Source organism: Columba livia, chromosome 5, assembly GCF_036013475.1.
Source record: "Columba livia isolate bColLiv1 breed racing homer chromosome 5, bColLiv1.pat.W.v2, whole genome shotgun sequence".
In the NCBI taxonomy this organism is placed as follows: domain Eukaryota; kingdom Metazoa; phylum Chordata; class Aves; order Columbiformes; family Columbidae; genus Columba; species Columba livia.
Window position 1 is genome coordinate 12,996,358 of NC_088606.1, and position 14,830 is coordinate 13,011,187.

A 14,830-nucleotide genomic window follows, 5' to 3' on the forward strand; every position below is an offset into this window, starting at 1 on the left:
ATTATGATCAGAACCTTGTCCCCTCTTCAGGGAATTCAGTGGGTGTTTCAATTGAAAGATTTTATCTCTACCCAGTTTTCTACTTATATTCACAAACAATACTGACTCAATCACTTTCAAACTCAAGAGTACATGACTAACTAGTAATTTCCTGCATTTGTGACATACCATGACCCTCCTTGATGTTGTCAAAGTTTGTGACTATACAGAAGAGCTCTGCCAAGTTGATAGCGAATGACCCTTGGTAAGTCATTCTGCAATTGCTTGACTTTGCTCTGCAAGTTTATGCTCTCATAGCAACATAAGCAGCATATCATTCTATGCTGGCTTCATTAAAAGAAAACAATCCTGTCTTTCAGTTTAAAAAAAAAAAAAAAGAGAAGCTGTAACTGTTGAAGCAGCATGCACCTAATAAGCTACTTCTAAATCTGGCTCCATCATTTCAGTCTGTGGACTAGCAGAACAGAGCGTGCTGAATCCTTCTCAAGTAAGTATCTCTTTCTCTGTTAAGCACGTTTGGGTTTTTTTCATTTAAAATGTATAACAGGGAGTAAAGAAGTCTTCAGCATTGAAATAGGAGTGCTGCAATATGACATCTGAAAGCCTGTTTTAAACATGAATTAGCATGCTTTGTTGTTTCATTTGGCAGACATTACTGTCTTAAAAAGAAAAAATTTAATACATTAAGGTATAAGACAGCAAATTATATGGATGAAGCTTCCCAAAGCTGCAGTGCTAGAAAGTTAATGAAATTATTTATAATTGACAGTCATGATAGTTTTGGGGTTTTTTTGTGTGTGTGTGTTTGTTTTTTTTTTAATGAGCTATGTATCTTTTATTTGTATAATACACAGCATGAAACATGTCTATTTGATCTCATCAGAACTGCAATATTTATTCTGAATATGCTACTGGCCATTAAGTATGAAACTAGCAAAATCATTTCTATCTTCAAGATAGGAAAAAAGCAGATAGTGGCATTAATATTATTAAAAAAGCTAGTATGTACACATTAAACCCACCTCAGGTTTCTATTAAATGCTGAAAGAAAATATTTGCAATGGAAGACTTTGTATAATTACACGAAGTATTAGTTATTGTTAAACCGAACAGAGTATAGGTAAATAATTGTTTGTATGAAAAATAACAAAATGCATGTCATTTCCCAAAACAAGCAGCTCATACTGTAGCATGCTTTCTGCAAGAGTATTTAAACAGCTCTGATGAATGTCTGTTTAATATAATGAAATGGGGTGGGACTATGGGAGTTGAAGAAAAATATAGCAGTATTTTTCTTCATGTTTAAATTGCAGCTGTTGTAGCAGAAAGGAGTTAGGAACAGGCAACTCACAGGGCTACCTTTATATTTGGTGTGCAAACACACACATAATCATATGCAAACAATCATTTTTTTTCTCATTTAGTCCTAGCTGCTTAGCACCAATTCCCATGACATGCAACTCTGATTGCAAACACGCAGGTTTGCAGCACTCAGCAAAACTATATTGTAGCTGCATCTGAGACATTACTGCTCTGGTACAAATATCCTGGAAACTTTTAACACAAACACATCCTATACATCCAAATAATATTCTTTATCTGATTTTTTTATCTAGGGAAAAAAATATGCAGCCAAAAAATCAAATTGTTTAGTTAACTTCCATAAAGACTACCTAAATACTGTTTTACAACTCATGTTATCCACCCCAAACACCCCCTGACAACAGGAGTCAAGAAATTACCATTTATTTCTCCCAGTGATTTTCAGATTACTCAGAACAACAAATTTAAAAGCATACTGCTAAGCCAACTCATTTATATGCAGGCAAGCTTTTTTAAGCAAACTTTTCCAGGGCATATTGAAGCATGGAACTGGAACAACCATTTCCTTATTTTCTGTGTAATAGAAATAGTAAGTCTTTGGCAGATTATGCATATGGAGAGATAAAGAGTGAAAGCAGAGATAAGAAAATTACTGTGTTACAGTTAGGATGAACAATAATATATACTTCCTTTTGCAAGTAACACTAAGCTTCCTAGGGCCAGCTCTGAACAACTTAACAAATGAGACTCCAATGAAGGAGAGATTTACCCTGATATCCCACAGCCCTTCCCAAAATCTCAGGAAAACACAGGGTTTTTATAACAAGGCAAGTGAGTAGTAAAACTTACGGTACCATCCCCACAAGATTAAAGGAAACATCAGTGAGTAGTAACAAGCTTTGATAATTTCCACAGCTATTACTATTCAGCAACAAGAGGAAGCAATCATTGGGAACTGTTTCTGAGACAGACTAGGAGGGTGAGGAGAAGGAGGAAGAGGGCTGCATTTGTGAGGCCTTTGAGGGGAAATGGTGACTTCATGATCAAGGAGACAGCATTGCCTAGATCAAAAAGCTCATTCCTTCCTTGTCCTTTGTGATTTCCTAAGCCACCATAAGAACAATTCTAATGAAATCCCACAAACCTAGTACAGGTCAGTCGTTCTTATGAAAGTCAAAACCCCCAGGGGTTTGACCCACTACAAAGAGCTGTATATTTTAGTAATATGCTCTTAAACAACTCAGTCTAACACAAAATTTACTAATTTGAATCAGCTCACTGGACAGGGAGGAAAAAAAAAGAGAATATCATAGCAACATCTTATTCCTTTGTGGTTTATGCATTTGACAAAGACTTGCCTCCCAGTCTTGAACTTTCCTCTATGTTTAACATTTAATTAGTAGAATTACATATTCCTGCAGATGTAAAAAGTATTACAAGAGACATGCTGCTTTACTGAAAGATCTTTCCTATATTCCTGGAAGCATCACTGAGATGGACTTTGAGTAACCTTAATTCACCAGCGATGTGGTATCACATCAAAAAGGGATGTTATATAGATTCAGAGACAGCAAGGCCTTGCTGAGTGTGCCATGCAGTATCAAACTAGGAATGGATTTAAGTAAAAGAAGTTAAAGTGGTATAAAAAATATTATTAATTTTAAAATAAAGCAGAATTCAATGGGTGGGAAATATTTTCATTCCACTTGAACAAAAAGTAAGTGTATTTTTATTCCAAGTCTGATTTTGCATGAGAAACTAATTCTAATCTTCCACTCACATTTCCTCTCTACTGTCTTAAATTTTATGTCTTTTCCTCCTCTTTTGCATAATAATAATAATAATAATAATAATAATAATAATAATAATAATAATAATAATAATAATAAAAAGATATAGGGGCTGGGAAATAGAAAGAGAGAGAGTAGAATGAGGAAAACTATATGCTTAAATTGGAAAGTCACATTACACTGCCATCCTACCTCAGAGAAGCACAAGTTTAAGAATAGACTCAAAGCATTTTACTCTTTCCTGAAAACACATGTGTTCAAGGAGCAGTGGAAGAAACTAAGACTTCTCATCTGTGTATTCTCAGAAGGATCAATTATTTTGCTATCTTTTCATCAAGCAACTAGAATGTGAACTGGAGACAGAATCAAATGCTAGTGTAATGCAGATGACCTACAGCTCTACTCATCCTACAGCACGGCTACAAAGAAGGTTCAGCACGTGAAGAAGAGCTCATGGAGCAGCTGGCTAAAGCAGAAGCTAAGCAAGAAAAAGAAGATGTTGGCAGAGGACAGAAGGCATGTTGAGGACTCATTCACAGTCAAGGTACGCAGCCACAGTTGGTTACTAAACGTTAATCTGATAAAGAAACTGTTATTCCTTCCATTAGGTAGGAAACTCCATCTCTGTTGGATGAGGACAGGCAAGTGACATAACAAGCTTTTAGTTCTAAGAAGTTCCAACACAAAGAAAATGCTATAGCGTATATGCTCTGAAGCTTGGCCTAACTAGTCCACAAATCTGTTCCCTATATTGTAGATCAGCCTTCATAAAATTTTGCATTTCTTTCTTCAAAGCAGTCCACTGACTGAACTGTGGATAAACAAAAGATCACTTAAAACCCTTGAAAAAAGATCACAGTCTGAAGCTTAATTTCTTTGGCTTTTCTCAGCAAGAGTAAAATTTCTCTTCATGAAAGAATGAAAGGGAAAAAGTCCCTTGGGAATTAAGGGTAACCAAATGTCATTATCTAATGCCGCAAGTGCCTGGTAGGTTTCTTTGAGAGGCTTTTAAAATATACACAACAACATTTGTCCACAGTACAAGTTTCTACTGCTAGGGAGCAGACAACACAACAGCCAACAGCTTACAACTAATACTAATTTGGCTGCTTGCACAGTAATGGAAGATGCTTAGACAGTAGGGCACTGAATGCACTAAGGAACCGTTTCAAAAGACTCTTCTGTTGTACTGACATAAAAATAATTTTAAAATTGGTATATTAAAAGATTTTGAGCTTACATTTTTTTCTTCCTTAATTTTTAATTCATTCTTAAAGCTATAAATATTGCTTGCATGTTAAATGAGCGGCTGGCTCTAGTTTTATTGCAGCTGTAGCGTTTTTTCAGAGCACAGTGACTCTTTTCAGGGTGGTGCAGAATTTATGCTAAAAAACATCTTTCCTCTAATGCTTGACACTTCTTACAAGCTTAGTACAGCTCTGTCTAGTACATAGCTATAAATTAAATGATTCAGACTTGTGACTATTGGTAAAAAAGATGGCACAGCAATTTGGTGCATTGAGTTTGTCCACTCTGTAGTTGTAAAACAGATAAATGTTTTTCTCATCATGGTGGACAGGCAGACTAACAAGAATTTAGAAGAATCTAGATCCTTTAGATCTTCAGATTTGGATTCCTGCATAGGAACATGAGTTTCTTAAATGTCTCTGATCTGTAAGGCACTACAGTACTTATTCATGTCTTTATGTCCTTTTCATGCCAATAAAATGTAACATTTGTTAAGAATACAGACTGATTAAATGGTGGCGGCACTGGTCCAATTTTTTGTTTGTCAGTACATTATACAGAGCCGCCAACAGTTGACAGAGAGAAGAAAAACTTGTTTTAAGATTTTTAACTTGTTCCCATTAAGAATCATTCATTAAAATAAAGGAACTGAGCTTTCATTCTACTGGTCCTGAAGACAGCTGGATCTTAGAGTTAGAGCAAACGTCTGCTGGAATTTTCCTTTTTACTTCAAGAATTTCAAGTGGAACCTAGTGAAGGAAAATGACCACAGGCAGTGTTGTCTGTGTCTTCCAGCCATTAGAAATAATTTGTTTAAAAAAAAAAGAAAAAAGAAAAGGAAAAAAAAAAAAAGAAAAAAGGTGAAGGTAATACTTAGTGAAATTGAATTTTTGCTGTGTGACAGGTAACATCCTAGAAATTATAATTATTAGACATTATTGCCATTAATTTGGGCTGTATAACCTTGTCTTAAAAGCAACTTACTATTTGGCAACTATTACAGAAAAGAAAAAAAAAATAAGGTCTGTTAAAATAAATCCAGAGTGGAACATCTGTATTATTTAAAGAGACAAACTTAATTTTAAACCAGTGTAAAACAGTCCAAACTGAACTGCATTAAGTGCAAAGAGCAGTGGGTAGGATGCAATAATTTTTTCCTTAAAGGCAGAAGGAAAGAGTACATCTGAACAAGAATGGGGACTGGAAGAGTTGGTCTACATCTATTTTGAGAGTGGACTATATGCTGAAGGACTTACATATCTGTGGGGAAAACTGAGAACTTTGAAATGAATTGCAATGCCTTCCATCTCTGGTGGGTTTGGCTCTGGTGCTTAGGCAGTACTTCTGAACAGCTGACAGGCTGACTGACAACTAGAAACAAAATTAATTACAGGAAATACACTCCATTATAATGGAAAAACTCTTTGCTGCAACAAGAATAGCACAGAGAACAGTCTAATTATTGATGCAAAATCTTGGAGGCTACTCACTAACTAAAAAAAGGCTCTGCAACCAAAATTAACTGGAATTAAAATAAACCCCAATATTGTTTAAAATCTGATTTCCGCTTTATTTTTTTTTTCATTAACAATCTAAAATTTCCCTTTGAAAATTTTGGAAAATCTTTGTTTATTTTTAATGTAGATAACTTGTGGAGTGTATTATCATTAATTTTCCAAAAAGAATAATTTTAGATATACAAAAACTTTGCCCACTTCTTTAGTACTAGAACTGTTGAATATTGTCTGCTTTGACCCCAAAATGATCAAATCTTCCAGAGCTCTACACAAAGAAACTTTCAGTTGTCATAACAACCTACTGCAGCAAATACAAGATAGCTTGTATTGCTTTTGATATTATTAGTAAAACTTAAAATCTCATGAAGTTTTAAGACCAGGGATATTATTTAAAAGGCAGGGAAGAATTACTATTTTTTTTTTTTTCCCACAAAACTCAGCTTTCAATTTTAATTCTTCAAACATTGGTCTATAGAGACATTACATTGCATCAAGTCATGTTTGCAAATAGCTCTGATGTGCTCCATTTTTATACAAAATATGTACTTTTCTAATAATGTCCGTGTAAAATGACACTCAGAATATAAATAGGCCTAAAGTAACCTTTAGAAAAATCTTCATTTGTTTTCCTAAGCAATAAGTTTACTAGACAATACCCTGAATGCTTCAGTCTTGTCAAATGAAATATCGAATCATTGTGAAAGTCTAATTTAAGCTGTGATCTTAGCTATCATTCTAAATGTATCAGATTCAGCAGTCAGTCTAGCAGGAAAGGATCAGTATTGCTCATTTTATGTTCTTATATCAATACTAAAACAGACTAGAACATTCTAGCCATTGAACTACACAAAATTATAAACTGGATCCACTTGAGTCCCTAGAAATGGTTCACTTATGAATTATTACTATGTGAGTCTTGATAGAACCTAAAGACCCTTCATCAGGTTCAATATGCAAGATAGTGTACCAATGCATAGAAAAAGACAGTCCTTTCCTAATTTTTAAGGACAGTCAACTGTGGCTACAGAAGAAAGTGCAGATATTCACAAAAGGTCAAAAAACAGGGCAATGGCAGAGCTGCTAACAAAGGACGTCTTATTTACAGCGCAATCCATTGCTTAGGTCAGATGTTTTGCAATTGATTTGCCCAACCATGCTGTATTATTCCAAGAATTGTGCCCACCATTTCTCAAATACGGAAAAATTAATGCATAAGTTTTTCTCTTAAGATTATTTTAATATTAACGTGACAGTTTTAGAAGAACTTGGAAATCAGGCAAAGATCCACTTACCAGAGGCATGTTGTAACAAGAAATAACAGATTTTGAGCTCTCTGAAGGTATTTGTTCCAAGAGTACAGCCCAGAATACTGCAGCAATGCATTGCTATTCATAGACATACCTGCTTGCACTGGAATGAGAAATTCTCTTTATCAGCAATGTCTTCAAAGAGATTTAGATGTATAAGATGAAATAATTTTAACACTTTAAAAAGTAAGTCACTTAACATCTGGAAAATAAATCATGCATATCAAATCATTAGAAAAAGAGTTCAAAGTCTCAAACATCTAGATTGTTAAGAATATTTTAGTTTAATATTCAGCTTCTCTATTTGTATATGTCACTAGTAGAAATAATATTCTCTCTATGCTTTATTATCTATGTAGGTGAATTTATTTAAGACAGACCACTGAATAGGTATTATTACTATAAATTTTGATAACATCTATTCCAATCAAGATTTAGATGAATTGATGTGAAAAGACCTGTATCATTGAATTAAGAAGACTTATTTGTCATTTTGCAGCTGTGGCTTACCTTAATAATTCGATAGGTCTATGTCATATGTCTAAGTTCACTAAGCAGAAACCATCAGAAGAAAGAGAAGCAGCAGCATCAGCAGTATAAAAACCCTAGAATTGTTATATACATTACCTAGGTTACGTATAACCTACAATCTGACATTTTTCTTTTTTTAAAAAAAATATATATTTGACTGCTATACAGATGACATATTTCAGAACATTCCTGACAATAGAACAGAATTATGTAAGCCATTTTTGTTGGTTGTACCACAGAGTTCTGTCACATTCACACCTTGAAATTTGCATATATGCAATGGATAACTGAATTTTTGCTTGTAGTTAACATAGCTTTGTTCATGCACAAATGAGCCCCTTCCCTCATGAATAAAAAAAAAGCTCTTCTCCAAATATGTACAAGCCATTACAGATTCTGGCTCAACAAAGACAATTGCTCTGATTCTGAAACAGACGTATTAATAAAGGCCATTGAAATTGCAGAACTCACACTTTGCCAAGCTCTAATGGACCCTGGAAGGCAAAGGACCTGAGATGCATTAGCATAGACTCTACCTCTTCAGGGAATCCTGTTTGTTTCAATGAGTAACTGTAAGTTTGCAGAGGTCTATATTAGGACCCAAATTCTGGTTTTACAAGAAAAAAGTAGAGCATATTGTTCCCTGACTGCATTGAAAAGGTCATAATGAAAATCCTTGTGTTGACAACAGAAAGATTTGCCAACCCTTTTAACTGTTACCATTCACATTCAAGTGAGAGAGGAATCATAAAATCATAGAGCAGTTCAGACTGAAAGGGACATTAAAGGTCATCTAGTTCCAACTCCTTTGCTATGGACAGGGACACCTTCAACTAGACCAGCTTGCTCAAAGCCCCATTCAACCCAGCCTTGAACATTTCCAGGAATGAGGCATCTACAGTTTCTCTGGGCAACCTGTTCCAGTGCCTCACCACCCTCATGGTGGAGAATTTCTTCCTTATATTTAATCTCAGTCTACCCTCTTTCAGTTTAAAGTCTTTACTCCTTGTCCCATCACTGCATGCCCTCATAAGAAGTCCCTCTCCAGCTTTCTTGTAAGTCTTCTTTGGGTACTGGAAGGTTGCTATAAGGTGTCCCCAGCGACTTCAATAAATTAATCTAAAACAAGACAGTGTGGATACGATTTATGCATTTTAAGCCATATTGTCTCTGTGATCAGGATAAAGGTTGCAACATGCAATGGAATGACATAGTCCCATAGAAAATATGAAAGCATTTCTGAAAGTAATTCCAGTAAAAGCAATTGATTTCTTATGTGTTAAAGGGATCTTCTTGTCCCTCTGTTATTTGAAAAATTAATGCATTTACTATGTTAATTTGAGAGATTTTCATCACTTCAGCAGCTTTTATGAGCTATGATTTAAATGAGTCCTGGAATTACCAATGTGGAGATGATAAATTCTGTGCAGTGGGCAAAGTGACTTATAATGAAGGACCTAAATATAATGTCTGCTTCCTAAGCTCATTTCTACTCAAGATGCCACTGACCTGTCAGCTATGTGTGATACTTTTAAATATGGTCTTCACTGACTTTTTTCCCCTTCCTTGCCACCTTCTGCTACTCCTCACTTTTTCCTGGGATCCTTCTCGTGTCACTTCGCCCCAGTGTTTAAGGGAGGTTGTTCAGGTTTTCGGCTTTTCTCCACATGCTGCATTTCATCAGTCAGAAAGTCATGGTGTTGCCAATGACAGTGATTTAAGCGGAGCCTGATTCCCACCAGACAAAAAGGGTTAAATGACTTGCTTTCACCCTTATCCTAAAGTAAGAAAATGCAAAAAAAAAAACATTTTGAGTTTATGAGTCAGTTCATTCTCCAGTCAGTTCCTGGGGCAGCACATCATTGGGACATTCCAAACCTTCACATGGATTATAAAGTCAAACTATAGCCCTTAAGCTCACTTAAACTAGCCTTTAGGTTCCTGTATGTATAAAGGAAGAACAGAAATTCTGCATTTCAGAGTTCAGGCTTGTCAGTCTATAAAGACAATAAAGAACAGAAGAGCTTCACATGCAAGATACTTGAATAACACATTACTACTTCAGATTCATTTACAACGCTGAAATATTGCACCTCACTTTGGGTTCAAACCTTTAGAGATATTTTAGAATTAAAATAATGGCAAGAACAAGCAGGTAGAAAGTGAAAATCACATTATCTTTTTGTCTTTTTGTCTTTCTGGGTCCAGCAGATCTGTCACTAAGCTTTCTAATAGAATAGCAAACACTACTAGCATTAGAACAATATAGCATGACCTTCTCTACTATCGGATTTTAAAAAGCCCTGAAATAGAACCGCCCCAGACTTTACTTAGTGAGAATTGATCTACAGCATGGTAGTTTGTTTTCCAGTTCAAGAGACAGGAATATATAATACGCTGGTTTGGATCAATGAAAGCCTATGTTCATCCACTAAGCACTCAATACACTGGAAAATTTGCATGTTCTATAGATTCTGTTCGTTAGTATGGCTAATTAGAATGATGAGAATGGGCTATTGATCTAATTATGAAACATATGCATATGGGATAAAACGTGGTGGCTGCACTGTTATGTTTTTCAAAGTGATGCCTGTTGTCTCACAAGATAAAGGATTTATGGGAATGCCACTTTCACTGATGCCAGCTGACATGCAGACACAAAAATAAATGGAGTCACTGTCAAAGAGCTCCATTTCCCCTGTTAAGCCAGAGGGTGCTGTGCCTGGAAGACCATCCAAGCAAGAGGGGGTTGGCAGGGTGACTGAAGAAAGATCATGCAGTGCATCCACCACTGCATGTGTGCCAGGAGTGCGGACCGATGCAGAGAGGAAACTCTCTGGAGATTTGACAATGAACAGTTACTCAAAACGCTGCAGCTCCAGTGAGGACAGCTTTGAGTTACAGGGTAGTACAAGGTCAGAAGCTAAAAGCTTTGTTAAAAGCAAAAATAAGGATGAAGGCTATCGACCCCATCGATCAAAGCACTGTCAGAAAGGGGGTGAAAAATCCCACGGACTGGAACACTCTTCTCTATACCCAGCAGAAGTGGGAAACACAAGCCAAAAGCTCCAGAGACAGAAGAAGGCTCACAAGAAAAGCAGTTCCTCTGCATCTGATTTGAGCTTGTTGAGTCAAGGATCATCAAGTTCACTGTCTGTTGTGGAAGAAAAAATAGAAGCTAAACTCAAATTCTCTCAATTTATTAATGAAGTTACTTTCAGAGTGCTTGATCCCATGAGCCTGAGGGCATACAGAGCTGCTAAACTGAAAAACACCTTTCCAACCAGTGCGAGAAGCCTAGATGATTTGCATATTAAGAGAAAGTCTTCTGAAAGCTGGAAAGACAACATTCCAGATGGAAAAACCCATGAAGAAGTAGACTTAGAGAGTCTGAGAAATGACGACGTGGTGGCTGGACCACGAACACGCAAATTAGAGAAATCTTTGTCCCTGGATACAAGTCACTCTCTCAGGTCACTTGAAAATGGCACTTCATATAGAACAAGTTCTGGCTTACCTGTAGAAGTTATGATTTCCCAAAGCAAAGGAATGCCAGCCACAAAATCTGCATCTCTACCTAGAAGTACAAGCATGGTGAGCTTTCTCAAATCAGTTCTTTGGGGGGATATGTGACAAGTACTTGTGCATTAATGTGACTATTTGAGAAGTGTTTCTGTCTTCCTGGGGGAGTTCTTACTGTGGACACATACTTTTCTCCAGGGTGGACCAAACATGGAAGGTTTATTTTTAGTAGCTGAAGAAACCAGGTCTAGGAGGTATGAGGGGAAGGAAATAGAGGATACAACTCTCTACTAATTTTAGTTTGTTGTCTTCAAGGAAGACTTTACGGGATCAAACAAGAAAGGCATTTATATAACCAGGTCAGCTCTATACGGGCAGTCAAGGCACGCTCAGAAAAGTCTGAAGAGGGTACTGTGGGAAACTATTCAGGCAGTCAAGCTCACTAGCTTAAGAACTTGCTCAGGTCTCTCTGTATTCAACAAGCATGCTCAGGTAGTGGGTTTAAGTACTAGAAAGAGCTCTGACATCCTGGAAACACTGCTAAGGTTTGTGTGTCTGGATTTAAAACAGATAGATTGATAATTTCTTTCTTGATTTTTCTGAAAAAAAAATCTTTAAGAACTGAAAAAGACAGGAAAAAAAGGATGAAGTTTTCTTCTATGGTCTGGTCAAAAATATTTAAGTTTTTAATTTTTTAATTTTTTCTTATGAGATTCTTTGGTTGGTTAAAGAAGAAGTATTTACACCTATGGAGGGGGGCAAAGAGAAATTGTTGTTCTTTGCTTGCATGATATTGTTGGAAATCCCGAGCTGCCCAATCTTGAAGTGATAGATTATGGTATTATGTCTCCAGAACAGTAGTTGCCATCCTGCTAAAACAATAAAGGTCCAGGAACTGTTGCATAAGGCTACACACAGATATTGCTAAAACAGGAGCTGCTTCAGCTGCATTATTCTTTAAAAGTTCTATTCAAATTTAAAAACAAAGAAACAAAAGGTTGTCTGTTTTCAGAGAGGACTGTAGCAAGTGGGAGAACATCCCAGTCTTTCATGCAATCATTTCATGCAATCTTCTGCAATCCAAGCTTAGGATGTCCTTGAATGTTTTGCTTATAACCTATCAAAGATGGCCGGAGGGAGAAGAGGTGAAAGATAATGAAGCATGGAGAGAATTTGCATGCTGTGTCATGCCACAGCTCCACAAAGGGAGCTGTCCTGCAAAGGAGCCAGGAGGCTCCAGCCTGAGCCCATGGCAGGATGCACTTTTTTCACATTTCAATTAGCCATCTGTCAGAGCATCTTTTCCAGTGGACTTGCTCACACTGCACAGATTGGAACATCCAACCGATCGAGTACTAACTGACTAAACACTCCTGAGTGCTCTATAATTCCACTCAGTTAATGTAGGCATCAGTCTACTCCAATTTAAGTATCAGCCTGCTCTAAATCTAGTAATTTAAATTAAACACAGTAGTTACCAAGCATTTTACCCCAACTAACAATGCCTCACAATGCAAAGCTCCACACAAGAAAGGAGTGTCAGGATGAAAAACAAAATACATTCAGCCACACTTACAGATTCATGTCTCCTATATGCAAAAAACTTTGATGTCGATGCAATTTATTTAGCGCAAGTCCTCATCTAAAGTATGCCTAGTATGAAGCAAAAGTATAACTATACAAACAATGTTGGGTGCCATTATTGTAAAGATATTTTAAAAGTACTTAGTTATGTAATGTTCATTCGAATACGCATCTAGAACATTGCCTAAAACTGTCTCAAGTTTCAGCTGTCAAGTTATTATTCATACGCGGAAGATAAGTCTGAGGTTAAACAAGCTGCACCTAATAAAAAAAAATCTGACATAGAAGAGGAATGCTGTAACATTGCCTCTTGTCACATTTTTTGAAGACCCTGAGGTGTTCACAACTGCGCCTGCACTACATTTGATGTCTATATTGGATCCAGACCTACTAAAGTGATTTTGAGCTTTCAGACTTCTGAGAAATGGTCAAAAAGTTCAGGGACATTTCTGGAACAAATATTTATCGGTTTGCAAACAGCTGCCATTGAAATGAAACCTCACAAAGAAAACAGCTTCACTGTAGATCTGTGCAGAGGAATTTCCAGACAGCTAGTAGCATCAAAAAGGATGCTCCATTTAGTGACTGAAGTTAAAGGGAACTCTGATAGGTAGAAGGCAATTACAAAATTCGATAGACATGACATTGCTATGGTCTAAATATTTTAGTAACCTGGACAGCAGGATGAAATTATTTCTCATGTCTATGCATTAAACTAAATTTGGAGTCACTGGATAAATAAGTAGGAAAGCAAAGTGATTTAACTAGAGGAAAGAAAGCCTCTGAATCCACACCAGTGCAGAGGAGGGTATACAACTCAAGACTATGTTGTATTTCCAGGTTGAAATTAAATGACCGGTTCATTAGGCTGAAAAATGCAATAAAAGTCTGAGAAGGGTTGTACACAATGAAAAGTTTCTTAGAACTGAGTAGGCATGCTTGTCAGAGTCTGTCAAAGACCTGATGAACACAGAGAGTAAGAAATGTGGATGGGTCCAAACAATACACATTTTCCTCAAATCCAGGGTGTTTTTCAAACAAAGCCAGGCATGAAAGGAGACAGGTCTGTGTCTTTTAATACACATTTTATCTTAAATACATTTGTTCCAAGTAATCAGTGCCTTCAGGAAAGCTTTGAATACCACCAGTATTGTTCCAGGAGGAAACTATGGGTAAAGATTTAGTTCTTAAATAATCATACAGGAGACTGACTTCAGACCTAAGTCTGCAGCATCTTGAGATTTGAATCAACTTGGATATTACATTTCATATGATTTTAATCATACATGAATGACCATCAACTTTCCAGCCAGATCTCATCTTTATTTATCTACTTGTGCCTGCACAAGGGACAAAAGAACACAATATTATTTATTTTCCTTGATGACAGGAAAGCAGTCCTGTTTTTTTCTTAGAAGAGCTGTATCTTTCCTTCTTATGAGAAACTATTAGTAGTACACATTCTGTGGGCAAGAGGTCTTAGTAGCACTTAATTATTGACCTCATGATTGCAAATATTTGAGTACATACTTGCCATCTAAGGCCATGACATCTCATCACACAAAATAATCAAGGTCACGCCTGATCAATACAAACGACTTAGCAAGTTGCAATATCCCCTCTGAGTGGCTAGCAATACAACAGTACAACTTGGTGCAGAGGATGTCTTAAAAAAAAAGCTTGGATTGGGATAATGGCACTTCTACAAACCATTTTGGAAGTTAAGACTTCAGATGCTATAAAATATGCCTGAATTGGGCAGGTGGTGAGAGGGCTCCATAGAAAGTAACTATGCATATGTCTAAGAAAAATTTAGCCACATCCATGCAAAGCTGCACCAATGAAGGTAGACTCAACAACAATTGCTTATTACCTAGACAGCATCATGACATGAACACATACTCTGTCTGAAGCTGTCTACATGGCAACACACTAGGTGGGCTTCTCAGCTTGGTTTGGCTCCAGCCTCAGGGTTTCTTCCACATTTGACATACTGCAGCTACCAAGC

General features: G+C 36.6%; 1 protein-coding gene across 4 annotated transcripts in view; it reads left to right on the forward strand.

Moving 5' to 3' along the window:
• Positions 1-334: 334 nt before the first annotated feature.
• Positions 335-14,830, forward strand: part of BEGAIN (brain enriched guanylate kinase associated) — a 164,853-nt gene continuing 150,357 nt past the window's right edge. For 2 of the 4 annotated variants that reach the window (XM_021292493.2, XM_005506173.4), the window contains exons 1-2: positions 335-487; positions 3,528-3,657. In XM_021292493.2, the coding sequence (XP_021148168.1) occupies positions 3,610-3,657 (48 nt within the window). In that variant the 5' untranslated portion in view covers positions 335-487; positions 3,528-3,609. The remainder of the gene's footprint in view (positions 488-3,527; positions 3,658-14,830) is intronic. The other 2 variants (XM_021292494.2, XM_065063481.1) reach the window with 1 other exon arrangement.